The sequence below is a fragment of the Toxorhynchites rutilus genome, chromosome 2 (assembly GCF_029784135.1).
Source record: "Toxorhynchites rutilus septentrionalis strain SRP chromosome 2, ASM2978413v1, whole genome shotgun sequence".
NCBI classification, from domain to species: domain Eukaryota; kingdom Metazoa; phylum Arthropoda; class Insecta; order Diptera; family Culicidae; genus Toxorhynchites; species Toxorhynchites rutilus.
The window spans coordinates 56,405,617-56,430,933 of NC_073745.1; the positions used below are offsets into that span (position 1 = coordinate 56,405,617).

The following is a 25,317-nucleotide window of genomic DNA, read 5'->3' on the forward strand; positions in this document are numbered from 1 at the left end:
ATCAATAAAACATGGAATAGAAAATAGCAACATACTTGAAATGAAATTTAGGCGAAAAAAATAGAATTTTCTTGATTTTTTCCCAAAAACTGGAGAAATGTCCACGGGAGGGGTATAGGAAATGTCCATGGAGGGGGAGGGGGTGTCTAAAATTATGCTTTTCCTGTCCAGCCTCTTATGAAATGACTGAGCAATAAGCGTTCAAAGTTTTTATTTTACGACATTCGATTCAATGTTTTTCTATACCATTTTGTACTACTCAGTGTATAAACACAGCACGCTAGGCAGCCCTGCGCCGCATCTGTCAAAACTTCTATTTTCACTCGCAGAGTTGGTAGTCCCGAATACATTTGACACCCACCAGCTCGAATCGCTCGTTCTCGCTCACTCCCATACACAAACCCACAGGAGATAGCATCAAAACAAAACACCCGCTCTGTGGCCCGTCATGTTGGTGTGCATGTGGGGGTGTGTGGGTGTGTGCGCACATGCGTGCGCCTCAAGGAAACACCGCAAAACATCGCCCAACGCTTTGGTTCCATGTGAACCCAAAACACACAGCGGAATCAAGAATGACACTTTTGCTTTCGCCTCCTGATTTACACGCATTTTTGACACTTGGTGTGCCATTCTCTGGGCCCTGCGCCAGCAGCAGCATATCGAGTCAAATCAGTCTCGGTCGATTCGTCTCTTTGGTCGCATCAGCGCGTGGTTTCGTAGTCTGTTGGAGAAAACGGTGTTTTATTCCTGGCAGGATACTCGGTGTGTGTTGTGTTTCTTTTGTTTATGTTTGAGGTGGATCTGTGGTGCGCGCAAAGCTGAATAAATTCCGTTCCAAGAAGCGATCGCAATTGCATCGATTTTAGTGTTTTTCTTCGCCGCGAGCGAAACATCAGAATTCACGGTGTGCGTGACGTGTAAGCGGGATTCCACCGGAATATGTGGAATGCAGCAGCGCGAGCTGGTAGTGCCCTGACAAAGTGAATCTTGCCCCGGCAGAGCTGGCCCGTGGCAAAGGGCAGAAAAACCTGTCTCGGCAGTCACGTTCAGCAATAATTTATGTGGAGAAACACTCGAAAAATCTCTCGCTATTTAAATACAGTGCAAAGTAAACGTCAAAATATGACATGGTGCGTTTGTTTTGACTCGCCTGCTGCTGTTGTCGTCGAGAAGGAGGACGTGTTGTTTACAATGAGTGTATTGTTTTTGTGATGAATTTATGTTGCTGCAGTGGATGAGTGCGGAGCAAGGTATTGTCCGGGTGTTATTTTAACAAATCGAATGCTGAGATGTTTACCCTATACCCGGATCCGGACGACACCAAATGTAAACAAAGTTACAAATGATGAGCAGATTAACTTCCAAAGGGGCGAAGGAGGGAAATGTTCAAAAATCGATACTTGTGTGTTCTAAACAAAAATATCACCCTTGAAGCGCGGCGTTTTTTTTTCCTGTTTTCGGTGAAATTGTTCGTACGTGAAGTGAATGTGTTTTCCAATGAATTTGTGCAATAATAGTGAATAAGGGCAAAATAAATGTTGGTGGCAAATGTGCGTTCGTTGTGTCCCGTAAAAAAACAGCTACGAAAATTGATTGCTGTAATGAAATTAATAAAAATGTAAACATACGAAACGAGGGAAAGAGTCGTGAAATAAATACAAAAATTGGTGTTCAATTCGTGTTATACTGTGTGTGAAAATATGTGTCATGTTCCGGCTCCGCAGCCGCAAGCGCTAAACGGATTAAAATGTTGCATTCCCGGCGTTTGCATTTCTCTCCGGCATTGATGACGAATAGAATAATCAATATGTCATCGTTCAGTGATAAATAATTCTGTGTACGTAAATCGTTGATCAACCGAAGCGAAGGTACAATCGGTTCAGATCACAATGCAGGCCAAAAAGCGCTACATTCTGGTGATAATCTGCTGTGCATTCCTAGCGTATTGCTATTTCGGAGGCTACCGGCTCAAATGGCTGCAGAAACTGTTTGCCATCAGCGTTCGGAAGAACCCTTCCAAACTCCCGCCATATCAGCAGCTGCACTATCAATTTCAAGAATCTCCGGAACCATACGTTCCGAGCTCACCCAACTCGGTCGGCCGGTCATTCATGGATGACGAGCTGTTCGCCCATCCTTCCTTCGAGTCCAAATACATCGGGGATTCGCTTCCCTCTCCTTGGCACACGTGCCGAATGGAGACCTGCTTCGACTTTTCCAAGTGTTCCGACCAGAACTTCCTGGTGTACGTGTACCCACCGGAACCACTGAATTCGCTGGGTGCCCCGCCACCCATCAGTCCGAACTATCAGAAAATCATCTCCGCCATCCAGGAGAGTCGATACTACACCGCCAGCCCGGAGAAAGCCTGCCTGTTTGTGCTGGGAATTGACACCCTGGATCGGGACTCGCTGAGTGAGGATTACGTGCGAAATGTGCCCTCCCGGCTGCAGCGGCTTCCCCACTGGAACGGTGGTCGGAACCATATCATATTCAATCTGTACTCGGGCACCTGGCCGGATTACAACGAGAATGGACTGGGGTTCGATCCGGGTCAGGCGATTCTGGCCAAGGCCAGCATGAGTGCCCAGTCGTGGCGGGCGAATTTCGACGTGAGCATACCGCTGTTCCACAAGCAGTTCCCGCTGCGCGGAGGAAGCACTGGATTTGTGGCGAGTAATAACTTCCCCGCGAACAAGAAGTATCTGCTGGCGTTCAAGGGAAAAAGGTGAGTCATCTGGTTTTTGTTATGTTTCTCTCGGGTCTGATAATTGGATGTGGGTGGGGAAACTTTGTTCGTAGGTGTGTGTGCGCGAGATATGCCATTGGATGTGACTTGTTGCCGAGATTTGAAAGTTTATGCTGTCATTTTGGCTATACAATATCGGGGTTCTACTTCTGTTTATGAACAGACGTTCTTCAATCGATCAAAAATTGGCGCAGTTTTATTTTCTGTTGCGTTCCTTATATTTTCCAAGCAATTTGTTAACACAATTGGAAATATGATTTATGAAAACACTAGAAACCAAAAAAATAAAAACAAAAATTAGAAGAGTGGTGTCCATGATACGACAGTATTTCTAACCCCGAAAGTATCCCGAAATAATTGTTAGCGTGAATAAACATTATAGAAATTTAATAATGAACTCTTTAGTATAAATATTTAGTAGCACAGATAAGAGTCATTGCTTGCACTGATTATGCGAACGATTCGCAAACCAATAAAAGCCAATTTGGTCAGATTATTTAAATAACTCTCACCATTAACATGTATTGTCGATTGCTCGCTGTCTAGAGCGCTAGGCTACCGACAACCGCATGTTTTGTACCGATTAGTGTGCCTCTAGCCAAAAATGTTCAGATTTCCACCTTGAATTATAGTTAACCACTATATAATCAACACACAATCGTAAATTGGTTTTCAACTGATTATTCGATTCGATTCTTTGTTTTTAAGAGGCTTTAAACTTTGCAGTTCATTCGCCTCTAATCAACTGATTATAATTTATTCGTCTAAATTATCCTGAGTGGTCATGTTGGTGTAGTGATTCATTATTACTAATCATACTAACCGTTTACAATAGATTACAATTATATGATCTGGCCGCACTACCAATGCGATATAGAACTATACAAATGTTCAAGTATAGAAACAATCAGTCAGCTCATGTACCACAGTTGATTTTTACTTCTACACACTTGTGTTCTCACAAGGAACGGTTGAAAATGTAATTGTTTACAAACACATCGTGATGGCCTCACAATAGTTATTAGATATAGTGTTTCTTCGAAAGGGAGATGTGTTCTTCAACAAAAAAAAAAAAAAAACAATTGTTCTGAATATATTTTTTGTCTTTTTTTTAAATTTAGTTTTAAAACATACGTATAACCACAAATTTTCACTCTCTTATCCCCATCCCCTATTTTTTCATCTTGATTTAAATATTTTTTTATAAACAATATCTATATACAGCCATTTCATGCCAAACCGATATAGTGGTTCTCAGATTTTCGTGAAAAGTGGTAGTTTTGTTCTTTATCGCAAATTATTAGACCCGTATTTTTTTTGTTAGGGTGACCATTTCCATTTTAAGATGGTTCGAAAAATCCATTTTTTTGCATTTTTTCCAAAAATGCCTTTTTTCAAAAATTCACAATTTTCGAACCACTGAACCAATTCAGATGTTCGACACATTAAATTAAAGCCAATTAGCTGGTCTTTTTTTGTAAAAATACTACAGTTACAGAAAATTTCAATTATGTTTTCGTTATTATTGATTGTATTTGTTCTTTACAGTTTTCATGGTCTCGGGATCGAAGGCGCTCTATTTTTTTTAAATTTTTTTCTGGAAAGCTGAAGATTTTTCACATAACATATCTCGAAACCAGAAAAGCGTTTCTTTTTCGTTTTTGAGTTATGATTTTTCAAAGTTGATCGGTGGTCCGAAAAATAATTTTTTTTTCATTTTTCCTTTACAAAAAAATCATAACTTTTGATCTACTGGACCGATTCGGATGATGACATATCAAATTAAAGCCAATAAGCCAATAAGTTTTCATAATTATCGATTATATTTGTTTTTTTATAGCTTACATCGTTTCGGGACCAAGGGCGTCATATTTTTTATTTTTTAAGGAAAGCTGAGCATTTTTTACACAACATATCTCGAAACCAGGGAGAGGTTTTTTTTCGTTTTTATGTTATGAGTTTTCAAAGTTAACACATTTTGAGTTTTCGTTCAATATTTCTATGCGACTAGACTGGCTGTATGTGACTATAATCTATTTAATTGGCAAGTGTGTTTTTTTTTCAAAAAAGGCAAGGCTAGTAGGCCTTCATTTGATATGTCGATCATCTGAATCGGTCCAGTAGTTCAAAAGTAATTAATTTTTGAAAAAAGTCATTTTTGGGAAAAAACAGGAAGTGGGTTATATCTATGGTATAACCGCAAGGGTGACGTAGGACTATCGTTGATTTAGAGATCATTTGTTTGAAGTTGAATCTGAATTCATTCTGAATGAATGAATATTTGGAGAACTTCGAAACCGAGAGCGTTACGTTGGAGGCACAAGGTTTTATGCATCCAATATTGGATACGGAAATATCCTACTGATGGGGAAGAATAATCTTCAGAAGCTATCCTGTTGATTGCGATTGATTGAAAAATCACAAAACCAAATGTATTTAGTCACAGTGTTACATGGATAGAAAACATTAGAATAAACTTTTTCACATGAATGTAATTTTTAATTCCCAGAGGAACTGGCAGATTATTTTCAGTAACGATTAGATATTTCCACATTTACCTCGATACTGGAAGCCCACCAGTGGTTAATGCTAACTCGATAACCATCTGTTAATAGCACTTGATTGAATCATATTCGGTCACAGTGTTACATGGATAGAATACATTCAAATAAACTCTTTCACATGAATGTATTTTTAAATTCCCAGAGGAACTGGCAGATTATTTTCCGGATCTTTCTCGATGCTGAATGGCATCCAAACGGAAAGAATTCCGTGCGTGTATGTGTGTGTGTAGCAGCTGCTTCGATGGTCACCTTCTCTTCTCCTGAAGGATCGGCTTCTCTGTGCTCCCTCACAGTTTCAAACAAACTGCTTGCGTTTCAGGGCAGATCTCGATCCTTCGCCGTCCAGCATCCTCAGCAACGATGTTGTCTTGTCGATGTCCTCACGAAAAATGAATGCGTCTCACCACCAGAATATCGCTTAAGTATGCTTTTTGTGCGTGATTGAATCGAGAGAAGGCGTGGTTTACGATGGCAATTTGGAAGGCAAACTAGAGGGGAATTAACTCTCTGAGCTCGGAACTTTCGGTGACTGAGCAATAATCGATTGCGGGCGCATACAATATTGGATACGGAAATATCCTACTGATGGGGAAGAATAATCTTCAGAAGCTATCCTGTTAACTGCGATTGATTGAAAAATCACAAAACCAAATGTATTTGGTCACAGTGTTACATGGATAGAAAAAATTCAAATAAACTCTTTCACATGAATGAATTTTTAAATTCCCAGAGGAACTGGCAGATTATTTTCCGGATCTTTCTCGATGCTGAATGGCATCCAAACGGAAAGAATTCCGCGCGTGTATGTGTGTGTGTGTGTGTATGTGTGTGTGTGTAGAGGCTGCTTCGAGATCTTCCCTGGGAACCGTTTGTGGCATCACTCTCCTCCTGATGGATTCCCTTTTGGCCTAAGGTGCACAAACAGGCTCTTGGTGACACCGTTCATCCGCGCTTTCATGATAAACGAAGAGCTTCACCACAACAGCGACAACATGCTCCAATCGCTGTTCAATTTGAACTGAGTGGATTTCCGAGCGGCGCTCGCTTATATACCGATTGGTGATTTCAATAGCCTGTTTTGAAAGCAATTTTAAGACTATTGAAACAAGGTTTTGGATCAGAAAGTAACAAGTATAGAATGCGTAGACATTTTATCTTTCGAATGAAGTGTTTATCATACCGTTTCGTTCAGTTGTTTAGGAGCTATTAACGCTCAAAATCTCGGTCTCCGGCGTAACGCTTTCGTTTTCGAAACTTTGATTTTACACCCCGGTATAGAAATGAAAGACGTAGTCCTACGTCAAAAACTATCCATTGGATACCATCGGGTAACTTTGAAAAATCATAACTCAAAAACGAAAAAAACGCCTCCCTGGTTTCGAGATATGAAAAATCCTCAGCTTTTCAGAAAAATATAAAAAATATATAGCGCCCTTGGCTGTAGGGTGTAGGTGTAGAGTGGCAATGGATGTATGGGAAAAATTTCATCGAATTTAAATAACCGACCATGTACAGGCAAACCTTTTTTGTGCGGGGGATAGGGACCGCACAAAAAAATTATAGGAGGTTGTGTCCAAGAAACGACCGCATTGATGACGTAGAACTACGTTGTTATTTTATATGAGTCGCTTGTTCCTTCGGATATTATTCTATGATGCTGTGAAATTTTAGAAACAACTGCTTAGTAGAACAATCTCTGAAATAGTTTTTTCATTGTTGAATCAGTTGACGATAATCGATTGATGATTCATTCTTGCCCTCGCGAAACAATACACTAGCTGATCGTATGTCGCAATTTATTTCATGTCAATGCAATTTACCTCGAACGCTATTCCGGTGGCCTTTTCGCAATTTACATAGACTCGGCTACAGTCGATTATATACATGTTGCACCAGCACCATTATTCCAAATCTCATAACTACATCAATATATCTTTGGCACCACATGGAAACAACAACAATGACAACACTTGCAAGTATCAAATATCATGCTACATGTTATTTAGTATTGCCTCAAAGGAATCACACCTCTAGGCATCGTTCGTACAACGTAAACCAAGCGCCAAACAAGCGTTCGCCATTTCATGCATACAGAGCCATACATTGGTGGCTTGAAACTACTAGGAATATAAACACTTCTCATCATTTTGCGCTATTCTCAAAAGAAACGCTTCTGTTAATATTACTGGCTTCGAACAAAGTTGCATTACTTTCTCATGCTCGAGAGAAGCGCAGCTGTGTGGAGGAAGTTTTGCTACTGGCAAGTGAAACCTAATCACATACAAAATTCCAGAACGACATTTACTTTCTTGGTGACTAAACAAGCGAAATAAACTTTTTTTTGTTAATATCAACAACTTCCAAAACAGTAGCAATGCTTCATTATCATCCATATTAGCGCAAATGCAATCCTAGTTGAAAGCAGTTTTGCGACTGGCACGCGAACCTAAATAACTTATAACATTCCAGTAAGACATTCAAGATCAGGGATGGTAAAAAATCACATTCAATGATCAATGAATAAGTATATCCCTCTAGTCGGATGTTTTTAAATCACCCCCAGCAGGCGAGGCTCTTTTATCCTTTATATGTACACAGAGAGAATACTTGGAACGGTGAGCTACCAAGATCTCAAAAAAGAAATATGAGAGCGGAATCCCAACTGCTTGCACTCTCGAAGCATTACTTCTACTACTCAGGTTTTATCGTGAGTGCAAGCCACAAACGATTAATCCCATTCCATAGAGCGGATGATGAGTTCTTGATCGGAAAGTGTAACAAGAGACGATCAACTGAAATCTTACGACACTCATCGAGGGATTTTTAATTCTCTATTGCACTGTCCGCAGTGAGTGGCTGACTCAGTCTCGTCAGAGCAGCAGACGGGTAATGGATGCAATTGATTAATTTTATTACCAGCAGATTTGGGCGAATCTCATCCCGCCCAAAATCGTTTTTAGATTCCAATAATTCTGAACATTCACATTTCTCTCCAAATAATTTTTCCAACAGTAATTCAATTAGTGACTTCACGAAACACCTTTCGAATTCGATTGAATTTCAGACCCTTTTTTATTTTGTAGATAAAACGGATCACATATTTGATTAATTCAATTCTGTGTGGTTACGTTCTTCGTTGCGAATAAATGTAATGAAATAGTATGGACGTATGATATTCATGTATCGTGGACTTCCGACATATGTGGCAGTAGATTTGTCGAACGACTAATGTTTTTTTATATCCCTTCAAACTTGTTGCATCTCTCAAGTGTACATACTGCTTTGACCGCAGATTTGCATGGTAGAATCTGGTTAATTTCAGGTATTCAGTCTTCATATTGTCGAATGAATACTGTTGGAACAATAGGTATCGCAGCAAATGATTATCAACATCTTACCTTATCATCAAACGGTATGCGAATAATTTCAGTGAACTGACGGCATTGGAATATATGCTTAGTGAGGACCACACAATTATTATCAGAGCGAATAAACGTCCGACTGGAAGTCATGAACATCAATTCAATGTGCCCAAGATAAATTTATCCTTTGAAGGTCATTAACCTTTCTAAAGATGATCAGATGGAATATATTCCAATGTCGTCTGGAATAACCTGTCCAAAACCTTATGATCGTAATATTGTTTTTGCTATTATTCTGATGTTTCATAACACTGCACTCTATTGATTATTCGCCGAAAATGAATAAAAAATATCCTTGAAGTTAGCCTACGGTTTTAGTAGCAGTGCAATATAACATAAGAAAACATTTAAAAATAAAGCTTTTTTTTGAATGAATCAATAGTAAAACAAAACGTCAAAAAATATTCAGCTTTGTGATAGCAGATAATCATTATCCATTTGAATTGTATGAGTATTCCATTCCCCCACAAACTGTGGATAGTCTATCTGCATACAAATTATGTAGAGTGCCACAATCCAAAAAAATTATGAGCAAATATTGACGTGCTTAAACAAAAAAACACATGTTGACATATTTGCGCTAATTTATGTTTTTTTATTAATTCAAGGTAATCAAGGTCTTTTCTAGACACCAGTTTACTCGGCCCCGAAAAAAGTGGTCTGTATTTGGGCAAGCGGAAAAATATATCTCGCAAGACCACGTGTTCGATGTCGTAAAAGCCTTGGCCAATAACGCATTTACATTAACTCATAAAATTAGTGATTTGAGAGGGATTATTGTTTGTAGTCTCTTGATTAATTTAAACACCATCTGAGAAATCCTCCGTGAAACATGAAACATTAAAGTCGTCCTATCTGCTGTAGCGCATTTTTTATTTTACCCAGTTTCATCGAAGTAAACGCGCTCGGAAAGGAAAATTGAACGCCCGGATGAGAGAGCGAGAATCGTACGTCATAGAGACACTCATTCCCATGGAGCAAATTCTTGTTAGGAGTTGAAAGCAAAACGAGGAAGGAGAGTAACTCAATTATTCGAACTAGTTTCAGTCTAGCAATGCTTTGGTCAACTCAGAGTTACCAAGAGAAAATCATTTGGTTATGATGGGTGAGGATTAATAGTTAGTCGCAGTTTGCACAGATTACGATCTGTGCAGTTTGCGATTAATCGTAAATCACATCATGCTCCCTTGTTTTCCATCCTTGTTCAAGATGCTTGGTATTTCCCAAATATTTTTTCGGCGCACAACCTTAACGCCTGCTTCGCCATAACATCAGTTTAATGCATGGATGCATTCTCAAAGGCACCAACGAAGCCCTTATGATGACGGAAAACAAACAATGTTAACTGCTTGGAAAAAGACTAAATTATGTCACACAGCTTGTACTCTGCTGTAACACCCATCGATGCGAATTCGATGATGAGTTTGTCAAGAGTGACCATCTTCACCACCAGCGGGGGGAGCTTGATTTTGGTTGCTGCCTAGGTAACGGCGTTTACATTTTCGACCGACGCGCCGAAATCGTCTACTTCGCTGTTGTAAGAAGCGGTGTCAAACTCGTGAAGGCTCGGTTCAGGCTTTTCACTGCACCAATATCGCGTGCATCATTAGATGACGCTTGCCTCGAAATTTTATTGCCCCTGGCAATGCCTTCGTTTTGACGTAGGACTACGTCTTTCATTTCTATACCGGGGTGTAAAATCAAAGTTTCGGAAACAAAAGCGTTACGACGGAGACCGAGATTTTGAGCGTTAATAGCTTCTCAACAACCGAACGAAACGGTATGATAAACACTTCATTCGAAAGATAAAATGTCTACGCATTATATACCCGTTACTTTTCCATCCAAAAACTTGTTTCAATAGCCTTAAAATTGCTTTCAAAACATGCTAATGAAATCACCAATCGGTATATAAGCGAGCGCCGCTCTGAAATCCACTCAGCAGGGACGAATGAGCTTTAGGTTAAAGTTCCTTCAAAAACAAGAACAGAACAGAAATCCACTCAGTTATAATTGAACAGCGATTGGAGCATGTTGTCGCTGTTGTGGTGAAGCTAACTTCGTTTATCATGAAAGCGCTGATGAACGGTGTCACCAAGAGCCTGTTTGTGCACCTTAGGCCAGAAGGGAATCCATCAGGAAGAGAGTGATGCCACAAACGGGCGCGCTTGAGACATCGGAGCAGCCACCACACACATACATACACGCGCAGAACTATTTTCGTTCGGTTGCCATCCAGCATCGAGAAGGTTCTGGAAAGATGTCATCGTTGCTGAAAAATAATCTACCAGTTCCCCTTGAAATTGAAAAAAACATTCAAGCGAAAGAGTTTATTTTAATGTTTTCTTTCCATATAACACTGCGATAGGTATACCAAATACATTTGGTTTTGTGATTTTTCAATCAAGTGCGATCAACGTAAGACCACGTCTTTCGGCAATTTATTAGTGGTGCAATGAATCTTAAGGAAGAATTCCCGCTCTACGCGCACTGGCAAACGATGTTTACTCAACAATTTCACAAACGAGAAATGGGTGTTGCGAGAAAGGATGCGCGCAAAACGCAAAAATTATGTAGACTGATTTGATGCAACAGATATTTTGTCTATTGGAAATGGAATACAGATTATATCACAATACAAGCAATGTATTATGTATTGTACAACTTTCGAGTGATTGCTTCTTTTGCTGAATAATGTGCCTTCAACGTAACGCTCTCGTTTTCGAAGTCCCCGAAATATTAATTTATTCATTCATTCAGAATTGATTCAGATGCAACTAAAAACAAATGATCACTAAATCAACGATAGTCCTACGTCACCCTTGCGGTTATATCACAGATATAACCCACTTCCTGTTTTTTTTGCAGGGCTCGAGTCTGCCTTCCTCTTCTTCTTGCTCACCACACATTACGCGAAGCGTCCAAATTATGACGCGGAAAGAAAACCACACGATACGAATAACGCGAAAAACGAACAGAAAAACAGGAAGTGGGTTATATCTATGGTATAACCGCAAGGGTGACGTAGGACTATCGTTGATTTAGAGATCATTTGTTTGAAGTTGAATCTAAATCCATTCTGAATGAATGAATAAATGAATATTTGGGGGACTTCGAAAACGAGAGCGTTACGTTGGAGGCACAAGGTTTTATGCATCCAATATAGGATACGAAAAACCTTGTTCTGAAGAATAATCTTCAGAAGTTAACCTGCTAACTGTACTTGATTGACAAATCACAAACCCAAATGTATTATATGGATATTTTATGGATAGAAAACATTAAAATAAACTCTTTCGCTTGAATGTAATTTTCAATTCCAAGGGGAACTGGCAGATTATTTTCCAGCAACGATTAGATATTTCCACATTTTCCTCGATACTGAAAGCCCACCAGTGGTTAATACTAACTCGATAACCACCTGTTAATAGTACTTGATTGAAAAATATTTGGTCACAGTGTAACATGGATAGAAAACATTCAATTAAACTGTTTCACATGAATATATTTTGAAAATTCCCAGAGGAACTGGCAGATTATTTTCAGTAACAATTAGATATTTCCACATTTTCCTCGATACTGGAAGCCCACCAGTGGTTAATGCCAACTCGATAACTACCTGTTAATAGCCGCGCGTGTATGTGTGTGTAGCGATGTCTTCCCAGGGAACCGTTTGTGGCATCACTCTCCTCCTGATAGATTCCCTTCTGGCCTAGGGTGCACAAACAGGCTCTTGGTGACACCGTTCATCCGCGCTTTCATGATAAATATAGAGCTTCACCGCAACAGCGACAACATGCTCCCATCGCTGTTCAATTAGAACTGAGTGGATTTCCGAGCGCCGCTCGCTTATATACCGATTGGTGATTTCAATAGCCTGTTTTGAAAGCAATTTTAAGACTATTGAAACAAGTTTTTGGATCAAAAAGTAACAAGTATATAACGCGTAGACATTTTATCTTTCGAATGAAGTGTTTATCATACCATTTCGTTCAGTTGTTTAGGAGCTATTAACGCTCAAAATCTCGGTCTCCGGCGTAACGCTTTCGTTTTCGAAACTTTGATTTTACACCCCGGTATAGAAATGAAAGACGTAGTCCTACGTCAAAACCAAACGACGATATCCAAGTTGGATTACCACTGGTGGGGTCCAATCTTAGATCGAAGCGCAGCGAAAGCAAAGTGAACTGGATTACTCAACAGACCGATGCCGAATGAGAGTTTACCTCAGCGAGATCCACTGTTTATACTCTAGGCAAGTGTTCCCCTTCATTCTTCTTCTTTTCCTTTATTCACGGAGACTTTAAATCCTACGATTTCCCCTCCATTGGTCGTCGATAAGTCGCTCGTTATAGACAGCTCTGTTCGGGAAAGCACACAAATGGACAGAACAAATGTATGAAAAAATGAAAACGCCTAAAGTTTTCATGAATTTTAACCATTTACAAACCAGGGGATTCTAATGTATAGCATATTAAACAAATCTTAGGGAATTTCCGATTCGTTTAGTATGTAAATCGCTAAAATCCGTTCGCGGCAAAAATAGTTATCAACGTTAACTTTATTTCATAAAAACGTGACCTGTTTTCTGATTTGGCACCCTTAATGAAAGACGTAGTTCTACGTCAAAAAAAAAATACTCCTACATCTTTATCTATCTATATAAATGGATCGCCGAATGTGTTGATAAGAGCAAAACTCGAAGAAGGAATTATCCGATTTAGGGCTATCTTATATATATTTTCTGTATTTTCTGTATCCAACATTTATTCGATGATAGGGAGAAACATATTATTTTCAAGTGATTGAAAAATCTTGGACGAGAATGGTATCTGAAAATAAGCTGATATTATAATGACGAGTTTTGGTAGAAGTATCACGTAATTTATATTAAAAGTAAATTGTAAAGAGTCAATTAGAAGATGAATCAATGAACAGTTCTGTGATTGGACTGATGAACTTGGAAAACGTGAATGTTTGAAGGTATTGATAACAAAAAATAAATTTTGGGCGGGACGAAGTTTGCCGGGTCAGTTAGTATATATATTAAAATGGATTTCTGTCTGTCTGTCTGATTCTTATGGACTCGGAAACTACTGAAACGATGAACATGAAAATTGATATGGAAGGGTTTTTGGGGTCGGGGAAGGTTTTCGCGATAGTTTGAGACCTCTCTCAAAGGGGGGGGGGGGTGTTTCTATGATAGACTCTCCACTCCCCTCTCTAAGGGGGGGGGGGGGCTGCCATAGAAATGAAATTCAAATATCTGCATAACTCGAGAATCAATCAAGCAAATGAAACCAAATTTGGCATATTGAGGTTTTAGGGTGCAATAAATGTTTCTATGGTGGTAAGACTCTTCATCCCCCCTCTCTAAGGGGGGGGGGGGGGTCTGCCATACAAATGAAACACAAACTTCTGCGTATCTCGAGAATTAATCAAACAAATCGAACTAAATTTGGAAGGTGAAGGTTTTAAGGGGCAATAAATGTTTCTATTGTGGTTTCGCACTCCTCCCCCTCTCAAAAAAAAGGGGGGGGGGAGGTTTGTATAACTCAAGAACTAATCAAGCCAATGGAATCAAACTTGACATATAGAGGTTTTAGGGATCGATAAACGTGTCTATGTTGGTTCGACACTTCTCCCCTCTCTCTAAGGAGAGGCTACCATACATTTTGGGATGTGAGGGTTTTTGGGTACGAAAAATGTTTCTATGATGGTATGAGCTTCCTCCCTCATCTGGAATGGAGAGGGGGTCCCGTAAAAGTAATACACATATTTCATCCAAACATATTCCAACCAAACATGACAATTGACATTTTTCGGAAAACCCTGAAGAAAAAGGGGAAAATGGGAAAATTCGGAAAATTCAATTCGCATTCGTTCTACCATTACATAGTGACAAGCGTTGTTAGTCCATTTGATGCTTGCGCAAATGAAATTGATCTTTGTTCGAAAGTCGAATGAATTTCAATGCGATAAAACGCACTCCTAGATCTTCTTATATCTATATAAATAAAAATGGATCGCCGAATGTGTTGATAAGAGCAAAACTTGAGAAAGGAATTGTCCGATTTAGTGATTTCTTTATTCTATCATATTTTCTGTACCAAACATTTATTCCATGTAACGGAGAACATGTTATTTGTAGGTGGTTGAGAAATCTTGAACGAGAATTGTGTCTGAAAATAATCTGATATTATAATAACGATTTTTGGTAGAAGTACTAGGAATTTTATAGTAAAGTCTGCTTCATTTAATAATGGAACACAAACAATTGCGTGTAGTTCAGTCATTTAATAACGAATTCATAATTAGTTTTTCATACAAATGTAGCATTTTCTTTACTCTTTCATAAAAAAAAATTAAAAAAATTATTCATTGCTGTTTCGAAGAAATTCTCGTACTTTTCCCGTAATACGGCACATTAGGCGGCGCACACCCATTTCGTCCACCGTTTTGGCGATTTGATTCCACCAGTTCTTCATTTGAGTCATGTTCCTAACAAGTTTTCCCTTTGCCTTAAGCCTCCGCTTCGTGATTGCCAAGTATTTCTCTATCGGCCGGAACTGGGGGCAGTTTGGGGGGTTGAGGTCCTTCGGTATTACGATGACCCCGTTCGTTGCGTACCATTCCATAACCGTTTTGCTGTAATGGCAGCTTGCGAGGTCCGGCCAAAACATTACTGGACGGTCGTGGGCACGAATAAACGGCAGAATCCGTTTCTGAAGGCACTCTTTTTTGTAGACTTCTGATGTCATTGTCTTGTCAGTGAGAAAGACTTTGGTTTTCTGTCCACCACTGCATATCCCCTGCCAAATCATGTACTTGCGGGCGAATTTATCCGCAAACACGAACTTAAATTTTGCAGGTACATCCCCCGAGCCGTCGCCAAATAAAATTTTTGACCTGGGATTTGCCCAAAGTCCGCCTTCACATAGGTCTCATCGTCCATCAGAATACATCCGTCGAACTTGGTCAGCACTTGGTCGTACAGCTTTCGAGCACGGATTCTGGCCACATTGTTCTGCTTCAGCGTCCGATTTGGCTGTTTGCTGGCTCGGAATGACCTTATGCCTTCCCGGAGACGAATTCGTCGCACCGTACTGTGAGCGGCCTGGAACTTATTGGCCAAATCGCGGTCTGAAAGATTGGGATTCCTCTTGACGGCCTTGATGACTTTCCCACGCAGTTTCCGGTCGACAGTTCCACTCCGACGCTTCGAATGCGGCTTCCGAGCCGTCGTCAATGTTTCCTTGTATTGCTTGATAACACGCCATACGGTATTTCTGGGCATTTTAAGCTGTTTAGCTAGCTTAGATGCCGACAACAATGGATTTTCAAGAAAACTGTGCACAATTTTATCTCTCCGTTCGGCTTCCATGGCGGTTGTTTACAAAATGCTATCGTTTGGTGTTATGACATAAATACATGGTGAAAGGTAATGAATTTCCCGACACGTGGGTGAAAAAAGTTTCCAAATCCGTCCACTAGGAGCGCCACAATGAGCAAAAGAATTTGTTCCAATATTAAATGAAGCAGACTTTAAAAGGTAATTTTAAAGGGTAGATTAGCAGATCAACCAATGAACAGTTCTGCGATTGAACCCATGAACGTGCGCTTAGTAAGAAAACGTAAATGTGATTACGAAAAATGAATTTTGGGCGGGACGAAGTTTGCCGGGTCAGCTAGTAAAATTATAATTTTCTGTCGAGGTTTCGCAAAGCAGACAGAAACAGCCAAGTTTTCTTTTATATGTGAAGTAATTGGTGCAACTGTCGATAATGCATGTTTCTACGCGTTCTGTGTGTTCAAATTACACCAACATCGGCAATCCCTCACAGCGGGTCGAGTTTAATTCTTTTCGGAATACATAAATGCGCTACCAGACACCCGATGTTGTTTTCGCTTCGACTAACAATTTCTGTTTGCAATCTGATCTCAATTAGAAGCACGGAATCAATAATTTATATCTGGAATTTTCTCAGTGAAATCTTTGAGTGCTCTGAATCATAAGTCTGTATGTTGTGTCTGTAATCTGAAAGCTGTATTCAGTAATGTGTGTAATCTAGTTCTGGAATCAGAATTTGGAACACTAGCTTGAAATCTGCTTCTGGAATCTGAATATTGTTTCCTGAATCTTAAACTAGAATCCGAATCTCGTGTCGAATTTTCTAAAAATTAAAATTTGTGTAGCAATTTCGTTGTAAAAAAACTCGAATGTGCTCGAAAGCGTTAAATCCCGATTTGTAACAGAAATCTGAAATGTGGAATCCAACATATGAATATGTGTGCACGCCACGCTCGCTTGTTCTACTAGCTACAAAGTTAGTGGGGAAATAAAAATCAGCAAAAGGGATTCGTCGGATCACACATTGTAAAGAAATCTTCGTAATTACCGTCAGGAATTTTATTCATTATGTGCACCATCATGATCATCAACATTATCACCTCTCGTACCTCGGATGTCATTCCAACGCGAATTCGCGAATATTATCGCGTATGAATAGCGAAAATGACATTCTCCCCCATTTCGATTTCTGAGTTTGTGAAAAACGACTCCTCCTCATACGTTCCCTCCTATGCCACAAGGAAAGTTTTCATTTCGAGGTGGTGTTCTACCAGAACGATGCGTAAACTCGGGTTGAGCAGAGACAGCAGACACGACGACGGGAGGGGTGAAATGAATTGTAATTAACACATACGTGTCGTGTCCCTGCAGGCAGCGATGCAAGTCATAGTTAATATTGCCACCCCGAGAGAAAAGAGGAGAACTCAGTCAGACTCGGAAATGCCTCAGGAACACTGTGCTCTGCCACGAGAAGGTGAGCGGCGGAAGGGGATGGGAAGAAAATGGTTCTGGTTCTGTTCAGCATGTTTCCATTTTCTTCTGACGTATTTTTCATGTTGGTCTGGCCCGGGGCGGTGCAGAAGGTGCAGAGGGAAAGCAACAAAACGCAATTCATTCCGCCGGGGGGAAAAGCCGTTGCTTCTCGTTCTCCAACAACGTCAAACGACGTGACTATGGTTCATACATCAAAAGACAGGGAGCAACCGCAAGTTCCGTAGTTTATGGCTTGGGAAACCGATGGAGGAGCAGGTTTTTTTTTGTTCCCATATTGCCGCGAAGGTACAAAGGTACTATTTTTTGCTTTGCAGGAAAAGTCGCTCCGTTTCAGTTAATGGTTGAGTTGTGTGCGATTGCAGCAGCGTCGATTTCATTTGGATGACAACGTAGGTTTCACGATGAAAGGGTTTGGAACAACATGCATGACGGTAGATCAATGATTTGATGGTTTATGATGAAGGCTAATTTCAATACGTATGTGGATTACCGGCAACCAAGATCATGACCTTCAATCTCTAGAGGCTCTGTAATTAACTCTAAAGTTCAATTATTTGATTAAGCGTGTTTTAAATCAAAATAAGGGTCAATCTAGGGATCTACTGCAGTGAGGGGGTATCGCACTGGGTCAAAAACAAGTTCCGATCAGTGTAGGGTTTTCCGTTGCTTCGATCACCTCCAAAGTCTCACTACCTCATCTAGGTATGTTCTGGAAGCTCCCGGAAAGTGTTTAGCGTCAGTCTATGTAGGGCCTCATTCAAAGCCTAATCGGCAATGACAAGCTATTACCAAGTTTTGGAGGCGCCAAGTTCGATTTCCAGTCTGGCCTGGGAATTTTTCAAGTTCCTCTTCCTTAGGCATTCTATATATCATTGCACAATGATCCAGGAGATGTATTTAAGTGGAAATTAGCATTGAGAGCTCGATAGTTATTCTCTAGACAAACACTTGGACAAAGTTGTTATATATGACAGAGCGCTCATTTGTATGTAATCGAAAATATGGTGACCAAAATTGTCGATGAAATAAAAAATCTAACTTTCTTATCTTTATAGATAGACTAGCTAACCCGGCAAACTTCGTCCCGCCCATTTACTTGATTAATTCTCGAGTAATGCAGAAATTTGTGTTTTATTTGTATGGCAGACACCCCTAAGAGAGGGGGGAGGGGTATCTAACCACCATAGAAACATTTATTGCACCCTAAAACTTTCACATGCCAACTTTGGTTTCGTTTGCTTGGTTAATTTCCGAGTTATGCAGAAATTTGTGTTTCATTTGTATGGTAGCCCCCCCTTAGAGAGGGGGGAGGGGTTTCAAAATATCACTAAAACCTTCCCCGGCCCCAAAAACCCCTACATACCAATTTTCATGTCGATCGGTTCAGTAGTTTCCGAGTCTATAAGAATCAGACTAAAGTTTCCATATGCCTAATTTGGTTTAATTTGCTTGATTAATTCTCGGGTAATGCAAAAAATTGTGTTTCATTTGTACGGCAGCCCCCTTTAAGAGAGGGGGAAGGAGTATCTTATCACCATAGAAACATTTATTGCATCCTAAAACCTCCACATGCCAAATTTGGTTTCATTTGCTTGATTAATTCTCGAGTAATGCAGAAATTTGTGTTTCATTTGTATGGCAGCCCCCCCTTTGAGTGGGGGAAGGACTGTCTAACCATCATAGAAACATTTATTGCACCCTAAAACTTTCACATGCCAACTTTGGTTTCGTTTGCTTGGTTAATTTCCGAGTTATGCAGAAATTTGTGTTTCATTTGTATGGTAGCCCCCCCTTAGAGAGGGGGGAGGGGTTTCAAAATATCACGAAAACCTTCCCCGGCCCCAAAAACCCCTACATACCAATTTTCATGTCGATCGGTTCAGTAGTTTCCGAGTCTATAAGAATCAGACAGACAGACAGACAACACTCCATTTTTATATATATATATAGATAGATAGATGTAAACATAGTTCAACAGTGTTGTAGTCCCAGTTTTTTGAGACAACTTTGTGGAACAAAGTTTTTTTCTATCACTTGAAATAACCTATATAGCGCCTTTTTTCTAAGTTACGTTAGGGTCACCATGAAAAAAAATATTTTTTTGCTCTAACTTTAATATTTCAAATTCTACATACAAACTGTCTTCGGAAGACGTTCAGAACTTACTACACCCATACCTCACTTTACGGCCTGGATCTGTTCCATAAAACTTGGCCGCAAAGCGAAACGCCGTATAAGGAATCAATTCTTCTAATACAAATTCAATCGGATCGATTCAAAATGCATTTCATCTTTTCATTTCAATTAAATCGAAATTCATGAATAACAAGTACATACATTTGTACCTAAAATAAAATTGGCAGTTTTGATCCCTATCGTAAAATGTTATACAGGTCGGACTCGATTATCCGGAGTTTTTTTTTTATACATACATTTAGTTCTAACATAATAAAGTATTACGTTTGTTGTCAATTCTTACAGTTAAAATTTCACATGTGTGCTGGAGCACAACACTAACGTTTGACCACGTTCAAATAATTAAGGTTTTTTTCTTCAGACTTGTTACCATAGGTTGACCGAGTCGCCTTGCTAGTGGATTTGGATGATTCTTCACCTTTTCCGCATATTTCCTCCTCGTTTTATGAAGTTCTTCTTTAACCGTCGCCATCCCTAAGTCTCGATGTATGACACTATTGCGGATGTACCAAGGGGCGCCAGTAATTTGTCTTAGCAGTTTATTTTGTATTTTGCTGAAGCTGTTTGCCATAGTTGACAGCCGTAATGCCAAATAGGTTTCAGCATGGCTTTGTATACACCTGGAGATCACCACAGCAAACAGAAACACAAATTGACCACGTTTTGATCGACGGTCAGCACTTCTCGGATATCATCGACGTCAGAACCTATCGTGGCGCTAACATCGATTCAGACCACTACCTGGTGATGGTCAAACTGCGTTCTAAACTGTCAGTCGTCAATAACATAAGACACCAGCGCTCACCACGGTACCACCTACGACGACTACAGGAGCCGAACGTTGCTGCAACATATTCGCAGCGTCTTGAAGCTGCGTTACCGGGGGTAGACGAACTGGATGCTGTTCCCCTCGATGAATGCTGGAACTCCTTAAAATCAGCAATTAGCAGCACAGCAGAGACCGTCATCGGGTATGAACAACGAGGACAACGGAACGAATGGTTTGACGACGAGTGCCGAGCGCTCCTGAACGAGAAGGATGCAGCACGCGCAGCCATGCTGCAACGAGCGACTCGACAAAACGTGGAACGATACAGACTGAAACGAAGGCAGCAAACACATCTCTTTCGGGAAAAAAAGCGCCACCTGGAAGAGAAAGAGTGTGAGGAGATGGAGCTGCTTTATCGTTCTCGAGAATCGCGGAAGTTCTTCAAGAAACTAAACGCCTCGTACAAAGGCTTTGTGCCGCGGGCCGAAATGTGCAGAAACAAGGAAGGAGGCATCTTGACGAACGAACGCGAGGTTATCGAAAGGTGGAGGCAGCACTACGATGAACACCTGAACAGCGCGCAGACAGGAGACCTAGACGGCGTTGAGGAGGACTACACCGGTGCAATGAACAACGACGACGTACCACCCCCGACGATGGGTGAAGTTAAGGAGGCCATTAATCAGCTCAAGAACCACAAAGCAGCTGGTAAGGATGGCCTCGTAGCGGAGCTCTTCAAGGGAGGTCCGAGAAAACTTGTAGAGTGTATGCACCGGTTGATAGTCAGGATATGGGACACAGAACAGCTACCGGAGGAGTGGAAGGACGGGGTAATCTGCCCCATCTATAAAAAAGGCGACAAGTTGGATTGTGGGAACTATCGTGCCATCACAATCCTGAATGGTGCCTACAAAATTTTGTCTCAGATCCTCTTCCGCCGCCTATCGCCAATAGTAAGTAGATTTGTGGGAAGTTATCAGGCCGGATTCATGCCCGGTTGCTCGACGACGGACCAGATTTTTACACTGCGGCAGATCCTCCAAAAGTGCCACGAGTATCAGGTCCCTACACACCACATCTTCGTCGACTTCAAGGCCGCATATGATACAATCGACCGACGACAGCTATGGAGGATCATGGACAAACACGGCTTTCCCCGGCTGACAAGACTGATTCAGGCAACGATGAACGGTGTGCGGTGCAGTGTGCGGATCTCAGGTGAGCTGTCGGAATCATTTGAGACTCACAGGGGACTTCGACAAGGCGATGGAATCTCCTGTCTGCTCTTCAACGTGGCGCTGGAAGGTGTTATGCGGAGAGCGGGCTTCAACATGCGGGGCACGATTTTCAACAAGTCTAGTCAGTTTATCTGCTTCGCCGACGACGTGGACATAATCGGAAGAACACATGCGACGGTAGCCGACTTGTATACCCGACTGAAACACGAAGCAGGGCTGATTGGGCTTGGGATCAATGCGCCGAAGACTAAATACATGCTAGCAGGAGGGACTGATCGCAACAGAGTTCTTCTTGGTAGTAGTGTTGTGATCGACGGCGACGAGCTCGAGGTGGTAGAGGAATTTGTCTACCTTGGCTCGTTGATAACAACTGACAACAACAACAGCCGTGAAATTCGAAGATGCATTGTCAATGGAAGTCGAGCCTACTATGGGCTCCGCAAATCCTTGAGGTCCAACAAACTCCGACCCCGTACGAAGTGTACCATGTACAAATCCCTAATTCGACCGGTTGTTCTCTATGGGCACGAAGCATGGACGATGCTTGAAGAGGACTCACAAGCGCTTGGAGTTTTCGAACGCCGAGTGCTCAGAACAATATACGGTGGTGTACAGGAAAGCGGAGTATGGAGAAGGAGAATGAACCACGAACTGGCGCAACTCTACGGCGAACCCAGCATTCAGAAAGTCGCCAAGGCTGAACGAGTGCGATGGGCAGGGCATGTTGCAAGATTGCCGGACAGCAGCCCTGCAAAGATGGTGTTCGCATCGAATCCGGTAGGAACAAGAAGGAGAGGAGCCTACCGAGCGAGGTGGTTGGACCAGGTGGAGCAGGACTTGGCAAGAATCGGTGCAGCCGGGAGTTGGAGAACTGCAGCCATGGATCGGGACTATTGGCGAAAAATTGTGAAGAAGATCTAATCTCTCAATGGGATGTAGTATCATTATAAATAAATAAATAAAAAAATGGCTTTGTATAGAAGTAGTTTGAACTCTAGTTTTAATTTCGACTTCCTCCCGATTAGCCAATGTATTTGTTTTGCTCGCATCTTCAATTGCGTTTTCTTCGCATCTATGTGTTTTTTCCAGGTTAGACGACGATCTAGATGTACACCAAGATATTCAATTTCATTCGATTGATGTACTGCAGATCTATTGAACTTGATTTGTGGGAATGTGTTCTTATTAAGCGTGATCGTAACGTGGACACATTTTGTTTCATTTATTTGAATTCTCCATTTTTGGAGCCACTTTTCCACGACCGTTATGTGTTCCTGGAGATCCCGTGAAGCAATCGTTCTGTTTTTGTGACTGCTGAGAATAGCTGTGTCATCTGCGAATGTTGTAGTCATTAAGTTACGCGCGGTCGGGAGATCAGCTGTGTAGATGAGATAGAGAACTGGTCCAAGAACACTGCCCTGAGGAACGCCAGCATAAATTTCTTGCTCTGGTGTTGGAGTTTGGTTATACCGAACATGAAACTTTCTTCCCAGTAGATAAGAACGCATAATTTCATATACTTGTGGTAGCATATTTTTAATTTTATAGAGCAGTCCTTCGTGCAGGACTTTATCGAAAGCTTGAGCTACATCAAGAAAAAGCGCTGAGCAGTATCCGCGGCCTTCATATACTTTACGAATTTCTTCTATCAATCGGTGCTCTTGTTCAATAGTGCCATGTTTTGCTCGGAATCCGAATTGATGATTTGGGATTAATTATTCAATCTCGGGCGCTGATTTTATCAGGATAATTTTTTCGAACACTTTTGAGAAGATTGGAAGGATGCTGATAGGTCTATAAGATTCCACTTTCTGTGTGTCTTTCCCTGGCTTAGGAATCATAATGATGGTCGAAATTTTCCATGCTTGTGGGAAATATCCTTCATTGGTCATTGCGTTGAAAATTCTCGTGAGATGTTTAATTGCTAGGTCAGGTAGTTCCTTGATCATATATCCATTGATGTGGTCGATACCGGGTGACTTTTTCACATTGATATGATTATTGATAACATGTCTCACCAGCCGATGTTTGATTTTCATTTTGTTTTGGTTTATAGCACCAGAAAATTCGAGCCTTTCTTGATTGGGTCCGGATTGATTCGGAGTGAAAACTTTTTGAAGATGGTTTGCAAAAATTGCTGCTTTTTCAACGTCACTTCTGGCCCAAGTACCAGAGGGCATTCTAAACGGCGGGACCTTTAACTGAGGTCGTTTTAGATTCTTAGTTACCTTCCATAGTGAGTAATTATTATTTTGATTTGGCGATAATTCAGTTAAGTAATTATGGAATTTTTTATCTTTCTCGTCTTGTAATAGCTTTCTTAATTTACGTTGTGCCATATTGAATTGGTTTTTAGATTCTGGCGATCGTTTGTTTTGCCAGATACGTCTTAGTAGTCGCTTTTCTGCAACTGCTGATTTTATGTGGGAGGCAGTAATAATTTTTTTGTGTTTCTGAGGCTTCATAGGTGGGGTAGCTATCTTCGCAGCATTCTTTATGAGTACACTGAGCTGGTTAACTGCTTCCTCGATATGATGTTCGTTATTCAGAGGTAGATCGAGAATGTTAGAGGAGATATATGTCTTACATTTTGTCCAATTCGTTGAACAGTTAGTGAGATTAGATGACGTCTGCTTCACTTCCTTTTCTATGAAGTATTCCAGGAGTATTGGTGAGTGATCAGATGATAAGTCCAGAAGAAGCTTCGATCGAATTCGTTTACTATTAATATTTTTTGTGACAGCGAAATCTAGCAGGTCCGGAAGTCGTGCGAGGTCCTCTGGCCAGTGTGTCGGTTCACCGCATGATGCAATGTCATAGCCAGAGTCAGTGATAACGTTGTATAATACGCGACCACGAGTGGTAATCAGCCTTGATCCCCAAAAGGTGTGTTTTGCGTTAAAATCACCAGCGACGATAAATCGGTGCCCTTGGCGTGAATATCCGGAGTATTGATTTTTTTTTCACTCCGGATAATCGAATTCTCCGGATAATCGAGTCAAAACAATTTTTTTTATTCGTTTTTTTTGCATGTATTTTTTTTTTGAATATAAAAGAGGAACTTGATTTTTGATTCATCCCCTTAATGTCAGAAAACACCTTTCTAACATGAAAAAAATAAATTTATCCAGATTCTCTCAGGAGGTGATGGGCGATCATATTTGATGAAAAAAATCCTTCTACGCATATGTTCGAATTTCAACAATGACAGAGTTATAGAACTTTTTTTCTGTTTCGCACTCTGTTGCCTCAAACTGGCTCTACATTAAAAAGTACGCTACGGAAGACAACTCTGTTGCCTTCATTTGAAAGATGAGAAAATTTATTATAGGATATAGTAGTGGAACATCTAAATTAGTATATTTTAATAACATTTTGGAAGTGAAAGACTTAAAAGTTAATAATTTTTAATGTGTTATTATTACTTTTATCCTAAAAATTGTACTAATTTGATTGTTCCTATCAATTAAATTGAAGCTCTCAAACCACTCTACAATTTGTTCTTTGACACCCAAATTCTATCTTTCTTAATTT

The 25,317-nt window shown here is 40.6% G+C and overlaps 1 protein-coding gene across 1 annotated transcript in view; it reads left to right on the forward strand.

Moving 5' to 3' along the window:
• The first annotated feature begins 577 nt into the window (after nt 1–577).
• Nucleotides 578–25,317, forward strand: part of LOC129771606 (exostosin-1) — a 527,767-nt gene continuing 503,027 nt past the window's right edge. The window contains exon 1 of the mRNA XM_055775403.1: nt 578–2,728. Coding sequence (XP_055631378.1) covers nt 1,890–2,728 — 839 coding nt within the window. The 5' untranslated portion in view covers nt 578–1,889. The remainder of the gene's footprint in view (nt 2,729–25,317) is intronic.